Source organism: Simochromis diagramma, unplaced genomic scaffold (assembly GCF_900408965.1).
Source record: "Simochromis diagramma unplaced genomic scaffold, fSimDia1.1 OVJJ01000421.1, whole genome shotgun sequence".
Classification (NCBI taxonomy): Eukaryota; Metazoa; Chordata; class Actinopteri; order Cichliformes; family Cichlidae; genus Simochromis; species Simochromis diagramma.
Window position 1 is genome coordinate 3,689,282 of NW_024387250.1, and position 26,348 is coordinate 3,715,629.

The 26,348-nt window shown below is 40.9% G+C and overlaps 1 protein-coding gene across 3 annotated transcripts; it reads left to right on the forward strand.

Moving 5' to 3' along the window:
- The first annotated feature begins 47 nt into the window (after nucleotides 1-47).
- Nucleotides 48-25,356, forward strand: ptpn20 (protein tyrosine phosphatase non-receptor type 20). Of its 3 annotated transcripts, none has more exons than XM_040001808.1 (47): nucleotides 48-383; nucleotides 2,500-2,647; nucleotides 2,861-3,024; nucleotides 3,495-3,560; nucleotides 3,652-3,831; nucleotides 3,989-4,064; nucleotides 4,463-4,543; nucleotides 4,769-4,844; nucleotides 5,081-5,234; nucleotides 5,499-5,570; nucleotides 5,758-5,932; nucleotides 6,144-6,279; nucleotides 6,395-6,533; nucleotides 6,630-6,782; nucleotides 7,046-7,231; nucleotides 7,346-7,508; nucleotides 7,860-8,127; nucleotides 8,218-8,297; nucleotides 8,738-8,815; nucleotides 8,930-9,037; nucleotides 9,176-9,292; nucleotides 9,416-9,624; nucleotides 10,114-10,215; nucleotides 10,481-10,574; nucleotides 11,087-11,172; nucleotides 11,644-11,815; nucleotides 12,227-12,438; nucleotides 12,911-13,009; nucleotides 13,100-13,581; nucleotides 13,753-14,329; nucleotides 15,547-15,717; nucleotides 15,812-15,986; nucleotides 16,075-16,285; nucleotides 16,365-16,402; nucleotides 16,657-16,743; nucleotides 17,425-17,486; nucleotides 17,783-17,944; nucleotides 18,032-18,281; nucleotides 19,095-19,201; nucleotides 20,458-20,540; nucleotides 20,950-21,086; nucleotides 21,201-21,349; nucleotides 21,564-21,654; nucleotides 22,275-22,609; nucleotides 22,700-22,915; nucleotides 23,220-23,282; nucleotides 23,369-25,356. In XM_040001808.1, the coding sequence occupies exons 2-47, from the start codon at nucleotides 2,524-2,526 to the stop codon at nucleotides 23,477-23,479; spliced, it is 7,077 nt and encodes a 2,358-aa protein (XP_039857742.1). In that variant the 5' UTR covers nucleotides 48-383; nucleotides 2,500-2,523; the 3' UTR covers nucleotides 23,480-25,356. The 3 variants fall into 3 exon arrangements, with proteins under 3 accessions (XP_039857742.1, XP_039857744.1, XP_039857745.1); XM_040001810.1 differs by having other exon boundaries at nucleotides 20,950-21,059; XM_040001811.1 differs by lacking the exons at nucleotides 48-383; nucleotides 2,500-2,647; nucleotides 2,861-3,024; ... (5 more) ...; nucleotides 5,758-5,932; nucleotides 6,144-6,279 and having other exon boundaries at nucleotides 5,117-5,234.
- Nucleotides 25,357-26,348: the final 992 nt, after the last annotated feature.

A 26,348-nucleotide genomic window follows, 5' to 3' on the forward strand; every position in this document is an offset into this window, starting at 1 on the left:
TCCACCGCACCTTTGGGCGTCAGACGGATTAGTTAAATCGGTGTAGCTGATCTCACCCCACCGGCTATTGGTGGCTCTGACCCGTCGTTGTCAAACCGCGGGGCTAATCCAATCAAGTGTTTAAAGACGAGACGCCAAGAATAGCGCCAATTACAGTAAAAAGTTTCAGATCTTCAGCGTGGTGAGTGTGGTAATAGTGCAAATGAATGGGGCACCATGTATAGTTAATGTCATTGATGAATTGCCTGCCAGAACCGAGCAGCCTTCAAAGCGAGGACATCAAAACAACAATGCGATGATCACGAGGATTACTTTGAATCCCTGGGAGTATTGAAGATAATACTAAGGATCAGACCGCTGACACAGGTTACATATGGTACCAGGTAACGCTCTTTATCAATTCATTTTACACTGCTGTTTGCCACATGTGTGATACTGGTGTCTTCATATTTTAATTACATTTTATTGATTGCAGATTTGAGAAGATAGCTAATCTGCTTTAGGCACAAACCCCAGAGATACAGCCACAAGACTGTAAAGAGAACGAACTATAAAATGTGTAGCTGTGATGTTGAGGCCTGTAAGGACAAAAATGGTCTGGGTGAAAATGGTTGTATGTTATAGACTGCTTATGCTGTAATCACAACAAACAATCACTCACCATGATAGTTTTACGCCCACTGTATCATATTTTCGATTCACATTACTGGAAGGTAGGGTTTATTCTCACCTTGTAGCCAGAAAGAAGGTTGCATGAGACCTAGATCCTTGAAGAAGCATGATGTCCTAAATTCCCCAGAATATATCACAGCATTTGGATGTGAATCTACATCAAGTGTCTGTCTGCTTCATGATTAAGTAAGAATGTTTTACTAACAGTGTAGGAAGGCTAGTCATCTAGTGGTTCATTAAATCATAGTATGTTCCGTATCTTAGTCCAAACATAATGTATGAAGGACAAAACACTGTGTTTGCACGCTCCAATTATAATGAATTTAAATGAATGTCTATATGTTCTACAATTATAATGTAATTATCATTGTCTGCACGGGAATATAGATGTTCTAATAGAAACTGAAAGTTTGATGTTGATGGTGAGTTCACATACTTGACATAGACCATCAGCAGATCCATGTTGTTGTATGTACAGCATGATTCCCTTACAGTTTCCTCACAAATTTAGTAACACATAAAACTATTGTTGCTATAACTACCATCCAATAACCAGGTTTTTCTTCAGGCTCCAGTAGCAGTGTGCCTCTTTACAAAAGTTACTCCAATAGCTCTACAGAAGCACAGTTGCTGAACTTTTACTGAAGACTAGATCGGTGGGGGTACAGACAAATTTCATACTTTTAAGGTTCATTCAAAGCATCCTTCTGTAATCTGCAGCAGGATGATTCTATGATCTCATCGATGTAATTTTACAGTTGTATCATTTTAGATTTTAAACCTCACAGCCTTACAATTTGATTAGAGTATTTGCTTTTTGCTACCAAATTTAATCTTGTAAGCCAAGGATAAGTTCAGTTTAAGAGGGAAATTTAATCAGGTCTAAAGTAATTAGGTTGGTTTGTATCTGTAGAAACAAGCCTATTATATTACTGCTTTGAAAGATTTAGACTAACTTAGAGTCACAATAAAACCAATCGATCTGGTAGAATAAGAGGCAGGGTGATCAGGTTATACTGGACTTAATCATTCACCAATAACAACCAGATTCTGCCATTGGCCACTGAGAAAACTCAGTTTAACCTTTAGCTTTGGGAAAATCAATATGCCTGTTTTACTCACAGTGTTATTCCTCATGTTTTCATAGAAAGCATGTAAGACTGTTTATCCATTTGAGACCACCCATAAGTGTCATTACTTGTTTTTATCACAGTCGTCCCAAACAATGGCAAGTTTAGGTCCAGTCCAACTGGATGTTCATCTATATAAAATAGTAAACTGCTCAACAACCACCATAATGCTCAAAGTAAGAAAAATACATCTATATGCAGCACTCAAAGTGCTGTATATAGATGTGGTAACTGCATAGTATGTAACAAACTAACTTGGGATAATGACACACTTGCTTTGGTGCAAGAATGAAAGCTTCCTCAGGACTGCCCCCAGGTCAGAGAAAAGCCAATTAGTAGATGGGAGTGACAGAGAAAGTGACAGGCAGTAAGACCAAAGCACTAAAGTAATCTGAATCAGTGAAAAGGATTTTTGTGTTTATGAAATGTCCCAGAATCTCTTACAGCTCTCCCTCTAAAGTCAAAAATATTGAGGGAAATATATAACAAGTCTGGCATAAAGAATAACAACTAAGTGTCATGTGTGCATGTCTTACTTTCACATACAGCCTCTTGTACATACCTGATTTGCATGTAAAGCGAGGAAAATTAACCCTCTCTTTAGAATATTACTATCAAAAATGCCTCTAATGAGTCGTAATTTGCATATGTAACGGTGTGTATTATGCATATGTTCTCCGTGTGCATTCCCCCTCAGGTGCATACGTGGAGTGTGTGCAGAATGAGCAGCACGTTTGTTACATTAGCTGAAGTACTGGAGGCACGAGGGGGACCTCTGCTGGAGGAGGAGGTCTGGTCCTTGCTGCTGGGCACTGCAGAGTCTTTAGTGGATGTCTCTTATAAGGGTAAAGCATTTAGGACCCTCCCCACCTCACTCCCTGTTATTTTAGCCTCACATACATCATGCCTTATAACGCCACGACCATACTATCATGTTGCGCCAGTGGAAAATCTATGAAACCATTTAAACATATCGTGCATTCTTGCTTCCCTCAGTGGGAGTTTAGTGTAAAACTACAGTAAAGCCGATAGTACATAAATGTTTCCTTTTTTTTCAGGTCAAAACAATATGTGCAGTATCATAAGCCCCACCTCCTTGCTGCTGTCAGCCACTGGTACCTTAGCATTTAAGAACTGTGGCCTATCAGATGAGGTTTCCACATTCGCCGCTCCGGAGATGCTGCAGGGCCGTGCCAGCTCAACCAAACCTGCCACAGAGAGGGTCAGTGCGCGTGTTTTCGTACCCGTATCTCACGTGAAAGTGGAAGGCAGATTTCTCAAATAGTGCAGAGTACTAGAGCCTGTAGCTTTACAGCTTATTAGCAACTTTAAACTCTGCAGTGACTTCGCGACGTTAAGAATCAATCCAGACATAAACTGATGTGTCTCTTTCATTGAGTGGAAAATCTTAGGATGTCTGGAGCTGAAGGTCGAATAAGGTATAAGTGCGCCATCTAGTGGCTGAAGAAAGAAAATCGATTTAATCAATCATGCTTGAAATAGATTTATTTTTATTGTTTTAAAGATTCTCTGTGCAAACCAGCTCACGTTGATCTACTGTATCTATCTTGTTCTTACTCTTACTTGCTTCTTACTGGAAAAACTTCACTCTCATTCATATATAAGTATTGTCACTATTATAACACATTATGAAGGAATGCAAAAGTAAACCTGGTTTTATCTGTTGCATAGATGCTGGTGTATTCACTGGGTATGACTCTCTACTGGTCAGTTGATTTTCACCTACCTCAAAATCAGGTAGTAGCCCCTTATATAAAATCATCAGTTATTTTCTCATTAACCATCACAACTCAGCTGTTGTAATTATTATTTAAATTCTCACTTTCAGCCGGTTCAGTTGAGTGACCATCTAAACAGCCTCCTCCTCAGCATGTGTGAGGACCTGTCTCACCGCCGGGTAAACCTCAACTCCATCCTGGAAGCCTGCGAATCCCAGCTCAAAGCCTCCATCCTGCTGCCCCCCGCCAAAGTCATCAGGCAGCTGGTGGAGGAGGTTTTTCATGAATCAGTGAGTCGGAAAAAAAAGACTTTCTACACTAAGGTCATGTCTGATGATATTTTATGTTCTCATCAGCCTATTCTGTGTGTGAAATTAATGCCATACTGTGCACTAATGAAAAAAAAATGAAAGTGTCTGTGAATAGCAGGGGTTCTTTTTCCTCCAGATGGACCAGACATCTCTGCCAGACAGCAATGTCCCTCTGAGTGGCAGAAGTCTGATGATCAGAGAAAGACTTCATGGTGAGCGTGATACAGTTTAGATAAATGTTTGATTTAAACTAGGTCCATACAACACACACACATAAAAAGCTGAGTCATTTCATTTAATTTCTAAATAATCCTAATGCGTCCTAAATAAATTTGACCTTTAAGAGGTGTCATCTACATATTTCCTGGACGTAGCTGCAGTCACTGTTGGTTTGACTCAAGACTGAACACCGGACAACAGGATTAAAATCTTAACCTAAAGCAAGCCCAGGATTAGGATCCTGCGAGAGCCAGTAATCAGATACTGAGCGAGATGCTCCAAGCTAAAACCTCCTGCAGGTCTGTCCAAACATCTTAGTGTCTCAGGGCAGCAGAGAGAAAGAACCAGATTAAACATTGCTGTCATCTTTCATTTCTTACCTGGATGACAGGAAAGAGAGGGCCATTTTCAGACTTCAGCGAAGGAAGTGCTGAAGGTAGAAGATATTCAACGGACTCTGACTCAAAGTCAGGTATGCGTTTCGTTTGGCTGAAACCAAATCCTGAACAGAAGTCACAGGATGTCTTTCAAAGAAGTTTGTTTCATGTCAAAATGCATCACTTTAGTGTCTGGATGTAATCCCTGAATTATGCATGCTTTTATGTTTTGTATTTATTTTTGTTTAATGCATTTTACAGTCAGAACATATATATGTGTGCTATTTAAAAAACAACAACATTTTTAATATGTTTTATAGGGAGTTTACCTCAAAGACCATGGAGACAAAGACCGAGAAGCTCTCCCACATCGTTGTACCAATCTTCTTTAGAAAGGCATGTATATATGCATGCATATATACACACCATCACTAAATCACCAAGAGTGTAGAAGGATGCTATCTGTGCATTCATGTCAGCACAGATAAATCTTTCCGCTCCTCATTTCCCCCGTCCTTATTGTCTGTACTGACTTTGAGGGGATCTGACATTTTCTCGCTGTTTGACTTTTCCAACTCGCCTGCACAACTATTACACAATCTGTCCTTCCCCACCCACCTCTCTCCCCTCAGAATCCCTCGTGGGGTTCGTCACAGGGACAGCAACTGCAGTTGGCTCGGTAGGAGTCCCCATCACGACATCTCTCCGAAGACATCAGGCAGATCTCACAGTCCTTCCATCACATTCAGCGACTCCTCGCTTAGTCTGAGCCAGAGAAAATCTAAGGTAAGCTCAGAAACTAACTTGAATGTATCAGTGACATAAGTCAAGTGAAATGTTTTTGCAGGGCACGGAGTAAAAGTGCATGCTGTGGATCTGTGTGCATGTAGCTGTATTAGAATGACAGTGAACTGTAGAGTGGTCAGTGCAGGTGAACTAAAATCTCTGTATACAGTTGATCATTTAGTGAGGAATGACAACCTGTCAGATGTATTCCAGCTAATAATATATACATATTATTTTTTTTGTTTAATTAATTTTATTTTCCAGGCATTGGGTCCCGAGTTCGTCAGAATGCCAGATGAGCAACAAATTGTTCTTGAGCTTCCAGGATCTATTGTGGTAAATGAATAATCTCGGCTCACTTGCCCATAAGCAATTTCGGTTTACACTTCTGTTTGCTCCTATTCTTTTAGCTTTTCCTTTCTCGCATGCTGAACTGTGTCTATTTGCATAATTGCATGTATAGTATTTGTATATGTATGTACATGTACGTGTGTGTCTGTGTGTTTGTGTGTACACGCCACAGTCCAGAAAGGGCCGTTCATGTTCGTCTCAGAGAGAAGTGACTGTTGTGATGCCTAATGGACAGTACGTGGTGGTTCGCTGTGATATTAAGTCCAGAGCAAGAGATGTGTTTGACATGGTGGTCGCGCACGCAAACTTGGTGGAACACTTTTACTTTGGTCTTGCCTTCCTAGATGGTAAGAGCCCATAATAAATAGGACCTGATCTATCTTGAGTGCACTGGTTGTGAGAAAGGATTGACAGTAAAAAAAATATTTGAATATGTAATTTATCTGAATACCTTTCCAGAAAAAACTGAAATGACTTTGAATCTGTCTTTCCGCAACTGGATGTTTTAGTCACTTCAGACAAATGTGGCTAAAGAAGCTTTTCTTTGGCATTCTGCAGATGATGAATATTTCTTTTTGGAACATGAAACAAAAATCTCCAAAGTTGCCCCTGACAGTTGGAAAAAAGGGCAGATATCATCCTTTTTGGTGTTTCTTCGAGTCAAATTTTTTGTTGATGATATCTCCTTCATTCTGTAAGTGCTGCAGCAGTTTCACGATTAACTTATATGCAGGAAGCTCATTTTCAGAAATGTATTTAGTTAAACCCACTGTTGCCTTTTTTCTTCTTTTTTTGTTCCTCCTTCCTAGGCACAAACTGACTCGTCACCAGTACTACTTACAGCTGCGTAAGGATATCTTGGAGGACAGGCTTTACTGTAATGAGGAGACAGGCTTATTCCTGGCTGCTCTTGCGCTGCAGGCTGAGTTTGGTGATTACATGTCAGAGGTACAGAGGACATAACAATCATGTTTGCAGCATGTCTTTAAGGAGCAGCATTATCTGTCAGTGTGTATCCTCATCCTTTTTGTGTCTCTTTTTTAGTTATATGGCAAGAACTATTACCAACCAGAGCACTATGTGTCCAAGAGGATGCTTGAGAAGCTTGCCCTGCCCAGCGTCAAGGAAGAGTTGCCAAGACTACATGCAAGTCATGCACAGATGCTGCCAGAAGAGGCAGAAATGGAGTACCTAAAGGTAACCACACTAATAATGCATTTATTCCCACACATGTACGCAGACTCGTTTAAAAAGTAGCTTATATTGTCCTTTAGTTACTGTATGTATGCTATAGTCATAAGTCTCGGTGAACTTTTTTATTACTACTACTATTTTTTTTTAATTTGACAGTTTTACTGTCCTGCTTAGTTTATAAATACATGTATATATGAGAGTTAGGATCAAGAGCTAAACTCCCAGATTTTGAGTCCCACAAAATCTGAAAACCATGTGCACATCAGATTGCACAGCAGCTACCAGAGTATGGAGTTATGTTCCACCGTGTGGGGCGAGAGAAAAGGTCGGTGGTTGGAGAGTTGGTCTTGGGAGTCTGTGCCAAAGGAATCATCGTGTACGAGATGAAGAACCACGTCCGGACTGTTACCAGACGCTTCCTCTGGAGGGAAACTGACTCCATATCCACTGGGGTAAAAAAATATGGCCTTTCAGTCAGACTTTGCTAAGCTGTGTAAGACATTACTTTGCAGAGGTAGTATTGCTATGAAGCTCAGAGGAACTAAATAATGATTTATGTCTTTCAGCGGCGTAAACTGATTATAGAGTGTGGTGGCCCCAGTGGGAAAAAGCATGGTTTTGTAACGGAAAGCTCAAAAATAGCACAATACCTCCTGAACCTTTGCTCAGCACAGCACAAGTTTCACAGCGAGATGACGTCACGACAGCTAAACCACACCTTAATCCCAGGTGGGAATATTTTGATTGTTTAAAATTTAAACTGCACAAAAAAAAAGAGAAATCAGACTAAGAGCTCTTCTTTGTCCAGCCTGATCCCAATTAAGACTTTAAAATGTGTTTGTTTTTTCTTCTCTCACTGGATAGGATAACTTGTCTTAGATTGATTGATTGTTTTCTCATTTCTCCTGGAGATGGGATTGGTAGGAAAAACTGATCATATTTATTCCTAAATGGAGAAAGAAATGAGTACTGTGAGCAAAAAATATTGTTTCAGGGTTTAGCAGTGCTAATATTAAAAAAAAGGTTTTAACCAAGCATAACAAAGAGCAAGCAGCACCTGATTCTACTTTGTTTCTCCAGATGAAAACATGGAAAAGTACATATCCGCCTACAGGGGTCGTAACCTGAACTTAAGGCGGATATCCTGCTCAGAGGGCATGTTGAACCATGTAGGATTGGCGCCCGGTCAACCAGACTCCCTGTCCAAGTCCTGTGACGACCTGACTGCCAAATTGGAGGCTCGGCTCCGCCAACAGAGAGAGATGAGGAGAGAGATGAGTAGAGAGCTGAACAAGGATCTGCCCGAAACGGGAGACCTCAGGGATGTAAAAGAGCGACAGTGTTGGAGGTAGCCCTTAATAATGATTACGAGTTTCATGTTATTATCGCAAAAATATAGGTGGATTTAGCTAAATGTTACCGTGAACATATGTTGTAGTACGCCAGAGCTTCTTCCCAGGATGATGTCTAGTATGTCACTACAGAAGCAGGACTCTGATGCCTCATTCTCCATTCGAGGTGAGCTGACAAATAAAATAGAAATACAACAAGTCTTTGAGTAACACACTAAATCAGCATGGAGCACCTGACATCTGTTTGGTAGCCTCTAAGTCATATTAGGTTTTGAAATTTGATGGTCACAGAGTTAAATTACAGTGACAGTCTGGTTGTGTGGCTGACACTGTCCCCTCACAACAATAGTTCTTCTTCTTTTCAGTAGGGGCTCTCCTATGTGGAGTCCACATGTTTTCTTCATGTGTTTAGATCTAATTCCAGATTTGTTGATTTGAACATTTCTAAAGTGCGTACAAGTCTTAATGTTTTGGTCTGTTTATGACCTAAACCCACACCATACATTTGACCTGCCCCTGTGACCCAGTGCACAATAACGAGGCAAACAAAGTATATAAATAGTTTACTGCTGCCTGTTTATCATATTAAAAACATACGTTTTGCAGTTGATACACCAACCCGGACCCCACCAGAGAGAGAGATAGTCTGCGTGACCCTGAAGAAAGATCCCAAACTGGGCTTTGGTGAGTTTATTAGCACAGATTTAGCTGAGAGAGATAAAATTCCTGGCATAACAACAACAGCAACAACAAGTGATTCTTTAGTAAAAGTCTTCATATTCTCTGCTCCTGTTTCAGGCTTTGTGATAGTGGGAGAGGACAATACAGGCAAACTTGACCTTGGGATCTTCATTGCTTCCATTGTGCCTGATGGCCCTGCAGAGAAAGATGGACGAATTAAACCAGGTGCAAAGCTCAAACGATGCAGATTAAAAATATAGATACGGGATGAAAATGTATAATAAAATATCTAGAGCAAGATACGCAATTAGATTGGACGTGACCTGTCATAAGGACTTGAAGGTGATTTGCTGATTTTTCCAGGTGGACGTCTCATCTCACTAAATAAGACTAGTTTGGAAGGAGTGACATTCAGTGATGCTGCTGCCATCTTACAGAGCAGCCCCGATGAGGTGGAGCTCATTGTGTCCCAGCCTAAGCGTAAGATCGGCCCACTGCTTTCTCCGTCCATCCTTCAAATATTTATAAATTATTATCAGATCATACTGTGCAGAGTAGTAGTTATTTCATGGTTTTAATGCCACCTGGTTGTTTTCCTCTCAGAGTCACTGAAGGACAGACAAAGTTCTTTGAGTCAGAGTACTCTTGGATTAGCGTTGGAGAGGAACTTTGGGTCACAGACTACCCTGAGTAGCACAGAGTACCGTCCCGGAGTGGAGGAACTCGAGGAGGTCATCACATTGTCCAGCATGGCAACTCCAAAACACAACAGGAAGCTTCACATTCCTGTGGTGCGAATACACGATGCCCAGGTTAGAACCAGTGCTCAGAAGACAGCGGTTAGAGACGATTGACTTTACTGTTTTTAAAAGAAGCAGTGCTGTCAAAGCTGATATTAGAGTCCAATGCCAACTGATAAACAGATCAAGTGCTCACATTAATTGGATAAAACTAAGAGATGACGTCATTCACAGGATTCAGAAGTGTCCCAAAGATATGCCCTCATTCATTCCTTTCTTTTTTAGGAACACTTTAACGATCTATTTATTTTCAGTTCAGTACAGATGTTAAATTATTACATTTACAGAATTGTTTTGAATAACTGCCACATTTTGCAAAACTATCAAGTAAGTAGTAAGTAAGTACGAACACTCTAAATCAAAATTTTTTTTAATTTTCACGTTTTACTTGCAGAAATAACCTCTAAACATTACAATACATTTTCATGTTACTGTATGTAATTTTTCATGAAATCATTTCTTGTAATCTAACATTAATCCTCCGTTCTGCGTCTTTTTCAGGACGTTTACTCTCGGTCGCCCTCCATCTTGAGCCTTAAAACAGGCGAGCGGTTTGTAGTGGAGCTGAAGAAAAGCAGTGGAAGCCTTGGCATCAGTGTTGCTGTGAGTGAAATGTTTTAATGAAGAGTGCTTTCCTCATTTTCTCTAGTTGTAAAAGAAAGTAGAGTTTGGTTTCTTTACGGAATCATTTTTGAAGAAAAATCATTTTGGATAAAGAAGCTGTAAAAATACAATATGTTCTTGATATGATGTAAAATTCTTTATCTTGACTAATTGAATTTGAATTGATATGAATCATATAAACTTTGTAAGATCACTGCTTTACTGTCAGCCAAATGAATTTCCTTTTTTTTCTGTCTTGCCAAAGGGAGGAATTAACACTAATGTGCATGATGGAGGCATTTACATCAAGAGTCTGGTGCCTGGAGGTGCTGCTGAGCAGGATGGTCGCATTCAAATTGGTAATCTTTTAATTTGGAAGTAGAAGATATGATCAGGTGTTGAAAAAGGTAAAGGGTTCTAAAAAAATAAATGATTAAAATGTGCAGGATCCGTATCAAACTTCTAAATTCTGGATAAATTCTAAGTTTATCAGTTGTTACATTGTAAGTATATCCATAATAACAGTCCCGCTAACATCATCATCATCATCGCAGCATTATAAAGTATGAATCTGACACAAAAGTTCTTAAGCTTCCATAGTGATTGTGTATTGAACAGTAAGATAATAAAAGTCTAAACCCCAAAGAGCATAAAAATGTATTTGAGAAATTATATTATAAAACATTTGCTGTTGCTGTTATTTACATTTTGTAAACCTCTGTGCTGGGACTTGTTTCGTGCCTCAGTGAGCAGGAGAGACTTTAAAGTTTGGTGATATGTCATCACACATATACACACACACACACATCACAAACAGTTTTGGTTCTGATGCTGCTAATGATGATGAGGTTTGTGTTTGTGCGTATGACAGGTGACAGACTGCTGGAGGTTGACAGGTCCAACCTGAGGGGCGTGACTCACCATCAAGCTGTCGAGTTCCTGAAGAGGACTGGGGAGGTATACATACACGGGCATGAACACTTGCTCATGCAATGAAACACAATCACACACACAAATGTTCTCGTTTGCTGATATGATTACATTAATATCAGTGCTAAGTGACTGCCCTTCACAGAGGTTACGTTTTTCTTCATCTCTTTAAATCCATGTTTTCGTGATCCATGATGATAATCCTTCCCTAATGAGTCTGTTTTAGTTAAATTAACTTAAATATATAAAACCATAAAACTTAACATAATGACAAAAGCACTAAAGTCCAAACTATTGAATTCACTATTACAAGGACTTGACCTGACTCTTTAGACCTTTCCACCTTAACCTTTTTTAAGGAAGCGTTATTCACAGTGAAAAAATGGCAGGAACCAGTGCTGCTACACATTATTCTCTGTTCCGGCTGTGACACTATTTGTTCAATTAAATTTATCAAGCATATTAAGGCGGAGTATGTGCGTCATCTGCTCCCTATAGGTGGTGGGCCTGCTGCTCGAGAGGGAGCCCACAGTAATTCTGGAGCCTAGACCTGACTCGCCCTGCCCTACCTTGGTCCACAGTGCATCACACACACAGCCCCTCAGGACTGAAGTCTCCATGGAAACGACCTTGAGTGGTCGAGCCAAGGACTACAGCTTTGTAACCGATGGTGAGAGGGGAGACGAAGGGGCATTTACCCTCGTAATAAAAAAGAAAAGATAGACAGTGTCAGGGACACACACTCATGCACACATGGCCCAGAGGTGACTGTGACTCATCTGACAGCTACATTGTGGTTGCTGTCAGAGTCATCTAGGGCTGATGCCGCCTCAGTCCCTTGGGATTGCATCCACTGAAACCTTAAAGCTTCCTGTTCGCTGGCACGTAGCCTTCCCTTCTTTACTGGTAATAGTAGGAAAAAAAGTCAAATAAATGGGGAAAAATGTATTACCAAATAATAATAACAGAAAAGAAATATACATGCATTTGTGACACTGAATTGAAAAATGTTCTTAGCACATTGCTAAAGATCATAATTCACATGTTAATGCTCAAGTGTTTCCTTTCATCTCGTTCCTAGAAAACACACGTGAGGTGGTGCTGAGGAAGAGCTTGTCTGGCCTCGGCTTCAGCTTTTATATCTCCCAGCTGCACTCAGGACCAGACCGCGGCAGCGTGGTCCGCATCAAACGTCTGTTTCCAGGTCAGCCAGCGCAGGAAAGTGGCCTGCTGCGGGAAGGAGACATCATTCTGACTGTCAACAAAGAGCCTCTCAAGAATCTTCCCTATCAGGTAGAATTTATATGTTTATATCAGATAGTGTATTTTTTGTTTAGTTTGTTTTTTATTTCTTATATTTATAAGAGGACAAGAATGTGTGTGGACAATTGGACCATAAGAAGCTAAAAAGCAAAATAAACCTGTTTGCAAAATAGCCAATGTAGCCTTAAAACTGTGTAAACCTGTGGAAGCACAATGGATAATCATGAATGGACTGCCGAGTGTATAAGTAACACAAGTGACCTTGTTCTCTCTCAAATCTCATTCACTTCATTGTTTCACTAATCCTTTAATCTTGTACCACTTGAAATAGAAAGCAGTTTGTGTCATTGTGCTTGTGTCATTTAATCTTCTCTGTACTGCCAAGAAGGTACAATGGTATTAGCAGAGTGGCTTTTACACATATGTTGGTCAGATAGCTGTGCACATTTTAAGTCTGTCTCATGTTTTAACCAATTCAAAGTTTCTTTTCTGTTTGTCTCAGAGGGTTTTGCTTTTGCTACGTGGTGCTCCTTCTGAGGTTCATCTGCTGATCTGCCGACCTGGACCAGGAGCACTGAATGATGGAGATAATAACTCGCTGGTGAGCTAATATACTCATGAATCACTGTAAATTCAGTCCCAAGGTAGACATTTTTAGACAAACCATTGTACTTTCTGTCTGACTCTACAGACTCTCACATCCCTCCGTGATGCTCGATCGCGGTCTCTGGACATCAGGTTGGGGGAGGACTACAGCGAGCTCCTCAAAAAGCCCTCCAACCAGGAGGAGGAGCCGACCAGCAAAACAGAGAAAAACTCAGAACTTCCTGCAGCTTCACAACTCCCAGAGAGTCAGGAGGATCTCAAGGCAGAAGTGCAGACACAACAGACTCCACCATCTTCCCCTCGCTCACCTCCTTCACCAACATCACCTACATCTCCTCCTTCACCAGTCTCGCCAGCATCACCTGCCTCACCTACCTCGCCTGGCTCTGGGTCTCCACCTGCTCCAACAGAGGCCCAACTAGCTGCTGGGAAGCTCGAGCAACAAAAGGAAGCAGAAGCAGAAAAGAAGAGCAAAGATGTGGAGGAGGAGGACGCAACAACCTCAAGCTCTACTGTGATGCTTATTGATGTCTGTCCTAAGACTGGCTCCAACTCTGTGTATACCAGGTAATGGTTCAGATGCCAGCTGTCATGTGTTGATGTGCATGTTGTGTGGTTATTTTCAAAACTCGTGCAGATGTCTTTTATCAGGACAGAGTTTTATTGTTAGGATGAACATGAACATTTGGCTTAATTTTAAGTAGACCACAAAATAAATGTTTTTTTTTTAATCGGCAGTGGAGTCAGAGAGGAGGCAGATGGAAGTGTCACCTATTGCCTCATGGGAAATGGACTCACTATCATGGCAGATGAAGAGTACCTGACCATCAGCTCCACACTGGAGCCTCCTCACATGCTTCCCACTGCTAGCACCCAAACAGCCAACTTTAGCTCTCAAACATCAAGTAGCTTGCAGTATCCACACCCCAACCCCACCACCTTGGCCCTCAACCTCTTATCTGACACCCCCACCACTTGTTCCCTGGCACATCCATCCCAGCCACTCACAACACAGCCCCCAAAAACCAAGCACCACCCAATCCAGCAGGGGCTTCTTCCAAGTCACTACAAAGCCATGTCCAAGATCAGCCGCCCCATGGTGCCCCCACCTCAACCTCCACCACTGACCCCTATCACAGCTCAGATTATCTCTGTGGCTCCCTGTCCTAGTCCACCTCCCCCAGTGCTGCCCCCCACACTGCTGCCACCGGCTGCTCCGATCCAATTTAGAGAAGAACCAGAAAAGAAAGAAAAGGAATACAAAGATTACGATGATGACGAATATGATGAGGAAGAGGAAGAGAGTCGAAGAAAGGCAAGTCGATGATGTTCTATTTTTATGCCACTGCTTAAATTTTGCTGTGTTTTCATCAATATTAGTTTTCCTTCTAGTTTTCCATTAAGTTTTTTGAAGAGAACCATCACTGGACTTTTGGGAGATTAATGTTTTCCCATTCTTGTCTAATAGCTAGCTGCTCAACAGTCCAGAGCCTTATTTTGTATTTTTATGTCTTATGTTGTTCATTTTTTCAACTGGTGAAAGGTCAGGCCGGTTCAGCGCCTCGGTTCTTCTACTGTTATAATAGCTGCAGTATGGTGTTTAGCATCGTCTTGCTGAAATATGCAGGGTCTTCCCTAATAAAGAGGTGTTCTGGATGGGATCGTATGTTGCTCTAAAATCTGTATATACCTTTCAGCATTGATGGTGCCTTTCCAGATATGCAAGGTGCCAGTTCCATAGGCACTAATGTAACCCCAAACCAACGGAGATGCGGGCTTTTGAACTCAGTGCCGATAACAAGCTGTATGGTCCCTCATAGGACACCCAGAGGAGATGGTGGTGTTTCTGTATCATGTTCATATATGTAAGCTTGAACTTACATTCTGGATTCACAGAGGATGATTTCTGGAAGCGTTCCTGAGCCTATGGAGCAGGCTGCATTAAAAACAGGAATGACAGTCAGCCCTGTTTTTAATGCAGTGCTACTCTGCCCTATACTATGAAGACAGTTTGACATACCCTGGGTATCTTTCCATTCTGGATTCACTAACATTGGCAATCAGGATAAGCAGTTACATCACGCTGTTTATCAACTGACTAAGTTAACCCAGGGTCTCCCCTCTATGTTAAAATCAAAGGGCTGGTGTTGGCAGCATCTGACCAACCTAAAAGGCATGGATCATATGATTCTTCTTCCAAAGAAAAAGATCCCTGTGAGTGCCACCTACTCATTATCAGATGAAATTGTGATAAAAATCTCCAAAAAACATTAAAATATAAAAAGCGTCGCCACACATTCTCTGAACCTCTGCATCTCTAAGATTATCTTTATATACTCTTTATATACATGTTACTGACCTGGTGCTAATGAACCTTATTAGTGTCAAATGTTCCTCCAGGTGTTTCTTTTTAGGACCACTGACTTTTGAAGCTTTTTATATCCCCCACACAAACTTTTGCCACTGCCATCAAATTTAAAAATTTCTTGTTTTTTTCTTAAAATCATGACCTTCTAATTTCTATTCTCACAGGGATTGGTTAAAGAATTTGAGCTGTCAGTGGTTCTGACTAAGTCCAGAAGTGGAAGCTTTGGGTTCACCATCACTCGAAGCAAACTAGACAACTGCTACTACATACAGGAAATATTGGACAATCCAGCCAAGGCAGATGGACGACTCAGGGCAGGAGACAGGCTCGTCACAGTATGCACCAAAACTTGCGCCTGCACATTTAAAGTAATCATTAAGCGTGTCCTGTTGATATGACAACTGTTCTTTGTCTGTCATCTTTTACCAGGTAAATGGCCATGATGTTACCAGTGTGGCAGATGACGTTGCCATGACTATTCTCAGGTCATCTCCAAGGAGACTGAGTATGACAATAGGGAGAGCAGTGAGCAACCTGGTGGCTCCACCCTCTTGTGACAGCCTGCCTGATATTGTCCTACACAAGACACCTTCAGGACAGCTGGGTGGGACTTTATATAAACTTCGACTTACGGCATAGAAGCACATCAGTCATATATTATTTGAATTAATCTCTGTGCATGCCCTTTCCAGGAATAAAGCTGACAGGTGGCATTGGTAGTAAATGGCAGGGCATCTACTGTCTGGAGGTGGTGCCAGGTTCCCCTGCCAGCGAGGAGGGTAGTGTCCAACCCAATGACAAGATCCTGTACATCTGTGGAAGGTGCACGCTGGGAATGACACTAGAGGATGCAGTCAAAGCTTGTGAGATCGCTCCACGTAAAGTGAAACTAAAAGTCATCAGGTATCAATGGTTCGAGAGATAATGTTTTTAGTGTTTGCCTTTCTTTCTTTGAATGAGTCTGTTCTTGTGTCTGTTACAGAGAAGAGCAGCCAGTGACCCCCAGGGGTAAGTGGAACGGTAAGTGCTTCCAAAGAATTTATGGCATGGCTTCACTTGATCGGGACTCCAAGGACAGCTAAACAGGATAGTTTGGTTTCTATGCGGTATATGCAATGATGCATTACTTAGAAACCAAATATGTTTGCGCTCAACAATGATAATTTAGGTTCAATCATTACCAGAAAACCTTAAAATTCTGGGAAGCAAAACAATTACTTGTGTGTAATGCAAAGGTATTTTTTAGTGTTTGATCTCTTTGTTTTCTTCGACAGGTCTGTTTGACTGGAAAAAGGACAGGAAGTCCTTTGCTCGTTTTGAAGAGCCAGTATCCCCAGAGAAAGACTCTCTTACTGAAGATGGTGAGTTTTTTTCTTTCTCGCATTCATTTATTTCTCTTTTTGCTTCTTCCAAACTCTTTTCATCTTCAGCACAGTAACTAGTTACCATTCATCCCTTTGACGGCTGTCCCATTGTCAGGTTGAAGCATGAGCTTGGTGCTGACAGATAGCTCTCTTTGCAGCTGTGTGTGCGTTTACATGTGTGTGATCTGAATGCTGACAGACAGATCCTGGGCTCTCACAGCAGGATTAATAATTAGCGAGCCTCTAGCCCTCCACTGGCGTATTGGACTGCAAGGCCAAAGGCGTCGCACACACATGCACACAGAGTCAGAACCATACAGCCAGTGGTCTATAGGGCAGGTATCTCAGTTGCCTGGTGACGGTGTATGAAGTGGAGAGGGTCAGTCTGAAAAGATCAGCTTTGTTTTGCTGTCATAGAAGAAATACACCGCTCAACACTTCTCTTTCAAAATGTCCGAAGAGGTGGGAGGTTGGTGTGTGTTGCTGTTTTTTCTCCAAGTGTCTTGTTTTGAAATTTATTTTGATGCAGAGGCATGGATGCAAATCGGTAGAGAAGGAAAGTTGCTGGTTTAGAGCCAAACTCCAGGAGTTCCCTTTGTTAAACTTGCTTGATGTTTTCTAAAAGCATAATAATATACATGTTAACTCTTTTTTTTGTCTGAATGGGCTTTTTTTCAGCTGAAGCTGTGTATCAGACTGCTGGACAATTCAGATGTCTCTCTCTCAGCCAAGAACAGGATGTAAGTTTACTAACAAATGTATTTTCTGTCCACTAGCCTGGTCTTTTCTCCTATACACCTTCTGCTTTGCTTAAACAATTGTCCGTCTAAGGGGACACTGTAACATGAGTCTGCTGAGTATCAATCTGCTAATGTATTCTCTATCTGTGTGTTTGACAAGCATTCTTTACTCTTCATTTATGTACGCGACACAGTGGCAATTTATTAATGTAGAATACAATCTGGCCTTGTAAATACACAGCTATAAAACTGATAAGAGAATCTGTTTCCTTATTTCTCAATTCTTGTCTTCTTAGAATTGCATCATGCAAGTGGAGTTCACTAAACCAGAAGGAGGAGGTCTCGGTTTTGCATTGGTCGGGGGAACAAATGGCAGCATGCTCAGGGTGAGAGAAATTTGCTCAGGTGGAGTAGCTGAGCAGGACGGTCGCCTGAGAGTGGGAGATATTCTGTTAGAGGTAACAACACAACGTATGTAGTGCAAATAATTTTTTTTTACCTCCATAGTCGGGGGGAGGCTTTGATTTTCTTTGTGCCCATGCTAGGTGAATGGTGTGATTGTGTCTGGACTGAGCCACAGTAAGGTGGTGGAAATCCTGCGCAAAGCTGAAGGGACTGTGCAGCTCACCATCTGCAGAGACGTCCTGCCCCTGACCTACTCCGAGTCACCTACACCGCCCAACATGTCAGCTCAAACTGAAGCTATTTTAGCTGAGCAGCCTGCTCTTGTGTCCAACCCTGATAATTGCTCTTCACCTGACCTCATGCTGAACAGGCCAGTGGACCGCCCCCCTGGTATGCTCTCTGACAAATACATTTCCTAAGCTGCGCTAAATTTTATGGTAAAAGATGTAAAAATCCATATTTTGTGTCTAATTAGCATTAACTAGAATTAGAAATAGTATGTTTATAGTGACTTACATATACATTAAGATCGCTTTGAAAACCAGATTTAGTGCCGTAAGATATACTTACAAATTGTCTCTGACTTTCACCTTACTACTGGATCATTCGTTGGTCATTAGAAGAAATCTAAAGCATAGTGGATCACATGTTCAGTCATCCCTTAAAATCTTGATGGTGTCCAGACTTTTACAACGTGTAGGTGGTACTTTGTTGACAGTCTACTCTCACACGTTTTTAAAAATATCATGCCACTTTCCAATCCCCTAATACCAGGCTATGATAGCTACTATGCTGTCATTACAACTCTATATTGAGACATAAAGTCAAATCCCTCGTTAACTCCTATTATTAGAGGCTCACACTTTCTTAGAGGGTAATTTGCAACACATTAAAGCACAACTGTAGTGTCAAATAAGCTCATGCAAAATCTTGAATAATGCCTAATGAAGGTATGGCTTGTAAAATTTGCCTAATAAAAACATTATTTCTAGCTCTGTGTAATTTGATACAAATACAGCCTCTTATGTCTTATTAGTGTACTCTAAAATAAAGTGTGGCCCTTTCTTATTATTAGGATTTGTAGAAAGCAGAAGTTTAAAACAAGCTGTAGACTCAGAGAGATTTGTAATATTTCATTAACAAAAAACGTGATTATTTTAATCTTGTTATTTGTTGACATTTTGTCTACATTTGCTGTTTTAGAGGCAACGTCAGACCCTGTGGTTAATGAAGCAGATGTTGTTCTAACATCGCCCCCTCCCTCACCTCACCTACTGACAGTTGTAACAGATGAGACTACAGGTAAACAGGTAATGTGGACACTAACAAGTATACAGAAGTGTGCAAAAGTCTTGAGCAACTTCTCATTTCTTTAAACTTTGCTTCAAAGTAGCCAGACTTTCTTGTAATTCTTAAAGTGGTCTTTAGCAATCGTTCTCCAGCTTTCTGAAGGCCTATCAGAGATTTCTTTGGACATTGGCTGCTTTTTTACTCATTTTCGCTCCAGTCCCTGTACCTGATCATGTTCAGCGGGATGTTTTTTGCATGTTAAGTCATTTAACCTTGACCTGTGAACCTTAAAAAGGTACCTAATCAAGGTTAACATGAGAGATACATCTCAGTTGATCTGTCTACTGTTTGCTGAAACTTGCCTAGAAATCGTCTTCAAGGAAGAATAAGTGTCACTTACCCATTCTTGAGGAAAGGGAACAGGGAGAAGAGTCAGAGCTTTGGAAAATTACACAAGAAGTGGACTGAAAATCAGTGGCAACTGGTCTTATGACATGATGAGTGCAAATTTGAAAGTTTTGATTCAAAATTTTATCAGTGTGTACAAAGGAGGTCAGGAAAGAAGCACAGCAGAGGTTTATGGTCAACTGTAAAACGTGGTAAAGGTCCTGTCATTGTGGCTGCATTTAAGCTTTGGGGGGGGGGGGGGGTCTTCTCAAAATTGATGGACTTATAATTCCAGAAACATTACCATTTAATGCTGCCTGGAAAGCATCTGATTGGGAAAGGCTTTCTTTTTCAGCATGACCATTATCCCAAAAACACGCATACATTGAAACACTGTCATTCATAGATGGGCCCAGATGAGCCCAGACCCTCAACAGTATTGAAGCAGTGTAGAGAACAGAACAAAGGCAGCCAACATCCAAAGAAGAGCATCGAATGTCCTTCAAGAAGCTTGGAGAACTATTCCCAAAGATACAAGAAGCTTGCCTAAGAGAGTTCAGGCTGTGTTAAAGAATAAAAGTGGTGATACCAAATATTGACTTTCAAGCTCATTACAATTGTACAAACTCTGTTTTTGTCTTGTATGCAGCATTTTCCATGTGTGGTTGCTCATGTTTCAATACCCGACTGCACCTATTTCTCATTTTCCTAGTAAAATAAAAAGAAAAGACAGCCCAAGACTTTTGTACAGTACTGTATATAAACTAACTGCAACATTATTAACTGTTAAAATTAAATCGTACCTTTCTTTACATCTTTACTAACATCTGCTGCTAACATCTTGCTCCTTCCCTCTGTTGCCTCCTCTGGCTTTTTGTCTGTGGAACAGGAGAGCTGTAACAGCACCCCTTCTCATCAAGCTTGCTGCCCATCCCTCAATGTCACTGACATGTTGCATGGAGCTTCTGACAGGTAGTACCACTCTCTTGTATTGTCTACATATTTCGTGTCCTCTTCTTCAACCCCCCTCCTCCTGCATCTTTGTATGCTGGAGTACCAGCATTATCCATAAGGAGGCAGCAAAGAGCAATAAATAAAAGATGACTGTGGGATAAACATTGACGCTTGTAAACTGTGATCCCCATTAGAAGAAAATGTCAGTTAGTGTAACCGCTAGGAAGTGTATAGTACTATTCCATGCAGGCTTAAAAAAAGAAAGGTACAGCAGTAGTAAAAATATATTTTAGCCTTTTGTTTATACTGTATTTTAGGTGGAAAAGGCGCAGGGAAAGGAAGCTCAGCCTTGCATGATTTCATCCCCTCCTACCGAAGACTAAAAATGGTCTGGTCTCACCCCTGCCCTGCCCCCTGACTCCCCCAGGAAACAAATTGTGAGCAAACTTTTGGACCACTCCTGCAAAGACATCCGGAAACCCCAGTCAGACGGCTGGAGCAGTGAAGATGATGACGACGATGTATTCAGCACCAAAGGTCAGGAAATGGCCTCGTCCCAAACAGGTGCCTGTTTCTGTAGTACTGTAATGACAAGTCTGAGTTAAAATACATAAATGTTTGCATTAAAGGGTTAAAATGACCCTTTTCTCCACTTCTTTTAATCTATATTTTTCTCAGGCCCTCCCATAGTATCAGAGGAGGAACTGGCCAGTCTAGCTCTTATTACCCCTGCAAAGACCAGCCAGTACTCAGGCTCCAGAGTCAAAGCTCTCATCCAGATTCTCCAGCATCAACTGGACCAGCAGGAACTGGTCAAAGAGTTCATGGTTTGTGTGAACTAGTTGTAAAATGTGCCAATTACGTCTCCCACACTGACACTGGAATCATAAAAAGGAAGTTATTATGTAACTTACTACAATATGGGTTCCACTGTGAAGCGGCAGACAAACATCCATGCTGTAGAAAATCAGTGTTTATTAAAATAAATAAAATGCATTATCTTAAGTTATTATGGTTATTATGTCCATGTTTATACTTAAGGCTCTGGAGCATCTGAAGCCTTCTGACAACTGTCTAGTGGGAAAAGCTCCTGAGAACAGAGACAAGAACCGCTACAGAGACATCCTACCCTGTAAGTTGAGTGTAAAAATTTAATGTTATTATTTATTCAAACCTTGCACTTTTTATGTTCCCTTTTTTAGGGGTTCCGTCTTTCTCGTTGATGGTTTAAAGCTCGTAAAAATGGATGCTCAGGGACCTGGCATTTCATTGTTTCATTGTCTCACTTTAAGCTGACTCTAAAAAAGAAGGGAGTGAAGATGTTTGTGTACAACAGTTAAGCAATTTAATTTACACAGAACAAATTATTTCTCAATAACTCACTGGTACCACACTTATAATTTTCTCTGAGTCTGCCAAGTATGTGATGTTGTAATTATCTAGGATTTATATTTTTAATAAATGAAGGAGCATCAGGAACAAATAATATTACAAGCTGTGTTATCACCATGAATTCCAGAGGTTTGCTGTCTGATTTGTGATAGAATTAATCACTACCTCATAAACTCACACTGTCTTTGACTTCTAAGTCAGATGCACCGCTCGCTCATCACGTCTGGTTTCAAAACATCGAGATGCTGGTGATAAAAATGCTCAAGTCAAGGCTTCATTAACCACTGAGTGGCTGTGGCTCAAGCTCAAAAACACACCGAGACTATTTTTGTGTGTTATTTTTGCTCTTTCTTCCTTTAGACGACAAAACTCGTGTTGTGGTTGGAGAGAACCAGGACTATATCAATGCCAGCTACATCCGCATGCAAGTTGGCGATGAAGAGTTCTTCTACATCTCCTGTCAGGGCCCTTTACCTTCTACTGTGCAAACCTTCTGGCAGATGATCTGGGAAAATAAATCCGATGTCGTTTCCATGATGACCCAGGAAGTAGAGCGGGGAAGGATTAAATGTCACAAATACTGGCCAGAGAAGCTGGGTGTGCCTTTGGATGTAGGCAGGTACCAGCTTCACCTCGAGAACCAACAGTACCTGGAATACTTCCACATCAAGATCATCCGTATGGTGGAGAGTGAGGTGAGAGAGGGGCACTTTCTTTTCTGACTTACTTTAAAAAAATGAATAAATACAAGTTTTGTGCAAATTTTTGATGAATTGCCATTCCAGACTGCCGAAACACATTTTGTTCGACACCTGAAGTTCACACACTGGCCTGACCACGGCGTGCCGCACTCCTCCGAGCAGCTGGTTCGCTTCATCCGCTACCTGAGGGCGGTGCACCATAAAGGGCCCGTCACTGTGCACTGCAGCGCTGGCATCGGACGTACAGGAGTTCTTATTTGTACTGACATCATCCTTAGCCTCATCGAGAATGATTTGCCTGTGAGTGGAATCCACTTTGATGGGTTTTCACTGGCATTTAGTGGTTTTAGTCATGCAACTGGCACAGTTCTATCACATTCCGGAAAAATAAAAAACAATTATCGGATAGACTGCTGTGAAATTTTTCACATAGGTCAGCAGGGGCAGATCCTACTATAACTGGCTATTCTTAAACCACCGCTGTGCCAAAGTGCGACCCAGCAGCTCTAACATGGTTGCAGCCACTTCATTAATCACTGTTATTTGAAATAAAACATGCATGCATTTTCATCTGTACTTAACAGTTTTCTTTTTTTACCTTTAGATTAATGTAAGCAACATTGTGAAAGAGATGAGACTTCAGCGGCACGGGATGATTCAAACCAAGGTCAGTGCCAGCAGAAGGGTTAAAATTCAGGCTTTGGAATAGATGGTGACCAAAATTAGACGTGTCCTTTGTCCCCCTTATTTCAGGAGCAATACCTTTTCTGCTACAAAGTCTGGTTGGAGGTTTTACAGGGGATTTTACAGCTTCACGGCAGCCAGTGGCAACCAGAAGACCCAAGAGACCACAAAGTAGTTTGAGAATGTTTCCACCGTACCTGTAAGAAACAAGCTGTGAATGTTCGACCGCGTGCAGTCGCGCCCAGCAGAGCGATACGTTGATGATACAGTTTTCTTTGGCTTCCTTTAGTTTAGCTGGCTATAATATGCAATCTGTACTTCTCAGCTTTGCTACAATGATTTCAACTGACTTTGTCTGTGTATGTGTTCTTGGTGCTGTGATTATCTCACGTTATTTTAGATCACTGAGGTTGTTTTGCCTTTTCAGGTTTAGTGATTTGCCTTCTGTCTCAAACATTGTGTTTTTTTAAATCTAAATTTTTTTTCTCCATGTTCTTTACATTTTTATGTTGCATGTTATTTTAAATCCGGTAATATTTACATCTTGGCAGTAATGTCATCAAAGTGCACAAGTGTAAGATCATCATACCAAAGTTAGTGTCTGTTTCAAACCTCGATGACTAGCATTTGATTCAAGATTGTGTTATCATTTCATTTAAGTGCATTTGTACCCTGCAGAAAAGGGTATTAGTAAAAGAACATTATTGATTGTCTTTAATTAATCATCTAAGGGAATGAAAAGCATTAAGTGCCTTGGAAAGATACGCATCACTTGCTCCATACTGACCCCAGCCCACTTGTCTGAAGCGGTCAGGGACGGAGGACAAGAAACAGATTTGAGAGCACCTGATAGTGGTTGGAGTGAACGAGCAGCTTTTGGTCTGTTTGTAAGGTGGACTTTGGTTAATTCAAACCAGAGGAACATTACATCTCACCTTTTTGTTAAGTTGTAACTCTGAAACAGTGTGGTGTTCGCACACTGCCTTCCAATCTTTTTTTCTTTTTAATTTGTGTGCTCATTTTATACAATATCTATCACAAAGAACATTTTATTAAACATTATCACGACTTGCTCATCCCAAATACAGATAAAGAATGACCCCACATAACAAATTTTTGAAAATTCATAAATTTTCAATTCACTATTTTGCTAAAATTTGAACTCTAAATATTCCCTTTTTTTTGTAAAATGTACAAAAATGATTTAGATGTAATTTAAATTATTAGTTGCTGGGCTATTACATGTAAGTTGTTACGTGATAGCATCCTTTCTCTGTATTCTTTGGCTATTTTAATACAAACTCAGCCAAAAATGCAAAAAATATTCCCAGGTTTACAAACTTTCCATTTTGCCACTTTAGATATTGTACAAAGCAACGGTCAAAGTCAAATCTAAAATGATTTCTAGCTGCTGGTTTGAACCTCAACCTTTGGATGTCACTGCTTTGTGAGCTTTGTTCCTGTAGCTGCTAACAAACACACACCAGCTCTCTTATTGCATGCAGACTCTTACAGTACAGCCTGGAGTTTGACAAAATGACTTGAACATGATCAAAATGTGGAATGTAACAAAGCAATACTCCTGAGGAGGAGGGAAACTGAATGTCTGGATCGGTTACCCAGTTTTCCAAACTGTTTGGAGCATGTTGGTTAGACATATGCAGTACTGTACTTTTGCCATGTGGATGGCCATGCAGAGCCATCAGCCTCTGTACTGTGTATGAAACATCTTTTCACTCCACGCTGGTTGGTTGGTTTCCAACGATAGCTAACCCTCTGTTATGTGCAAGTTCGCGTTCTATTTGAAACTCGTTGATATATTTGAAAATGGTTATTCTTGAAAGAACAAAAGAAAAGCACATTTTGCATTCATCTGTGAAAATGCATCTTGTACAGTTAAGCAAGTGCTTATGCGTAGGATTGTGAAATATAATAACCTCTGATTGCACAACTGCTTATTTATGCTAAATTAATATCTTGTCACTGTACCAGCCACTATGTAACCAATAACTGAGAACAATGTAATACCTCTCTCTTTAATTAAAAGCTATTCTGAAGCTTGTTTGTGTGTTATACAACACATTTTACCCCTTGACTCCAAACACAACATAATTCAACTCAAATAACGGAACAAGGGCAGCAGATTGGGTTTTCCCTGATGGCACACACAGAACAGAGAGGCGGAGGCAACCCTAAATCTAACTCCACTGTGCCCCTTTTTCTACTTTTACTGCACGGTTTACTCCCTCTCGGGTTTTACTGCAGGGTAAATAAGCTGGTCTCACAGGGGTCTTTTGTGACAGCATGGAAATCCCTCGGAAAACGCTGCACACTCTGCGCACGTTTAAACCTGATGCTGGGGAAGCCACAGAGCAGATTTACTTGCTCGCCCTCTCTCCACTTTCTCAGCCACTGCTCTTGTGTACTATATCTATACCAGATCCACTCACACACACACACACACATACAATCCCCCAGTTACCCACCCCCATTCCTTCTATTTCTTTTCACTCCCCAGCTCAGACCTTCTTATTGCTATGAGTTATAGCAAAAACACCAGCAACACAATTCAGTGTGTGTCATTTTATTAAATAGTCAGTTTCAAATTCAAACCACAACACAAGGCAGGAATTACTGACAGGCTCAAGGACTCAACACTGCCATTAAAATAAAGCTGCTGGGTCCTATTGTCATTGTGAAAACAGATGAGTTCAAGAAAAAGGGCCAAGGATCAAAGTGGAATATATTTTATGAAACACTTCTTAAGAGTTTGACAATACAGACATTTCAAACTGGGAACAAAAATGGTAGTAAATTCTTAACAGAGGCAATGAGTCAGAAAATGTGTTTAAAAGGCATCAAAATTTGAAGAAAACAGTAAATCTTGTGTTCTCACAGTGTAACATGGAAACAAGCCAGTTCACTTTCCACCTGTGTAGCATTTTTTTTTAAATGGACATAAGTTATGTACTGCAGCACATATACACACACAGACACACTTAACCATCCTCCTTTAAAGCTTCGCTGTCGCCTCATATTTCACCTCTGT

Excerpts from the sequence above, each read along its gene's own strand:
- ptpn20 (XM_040001808.1), top strand. The coding sequence starts at position 2,524 with ATGAGCAGCACGTTTGTTACATTAGCTGAAGTACTGGAGGCACGAGGG. Across the intron at positions 3,025-3,494 it reads CCAAACCTGCCACAGAGAGG|ATGCTGGTGTATTCACTGGG; the intron begins GTCAGTGCGCGT and ends TCTGTTGCATAG. Across the intron at positions 11,816-12,226 it reads CTACAGCTTTGTAACCGATG|AAAACACACGTGAGGTGGTG; the intron begins GTGAGAGGGGAG and ends TCTCGTTCCTAG.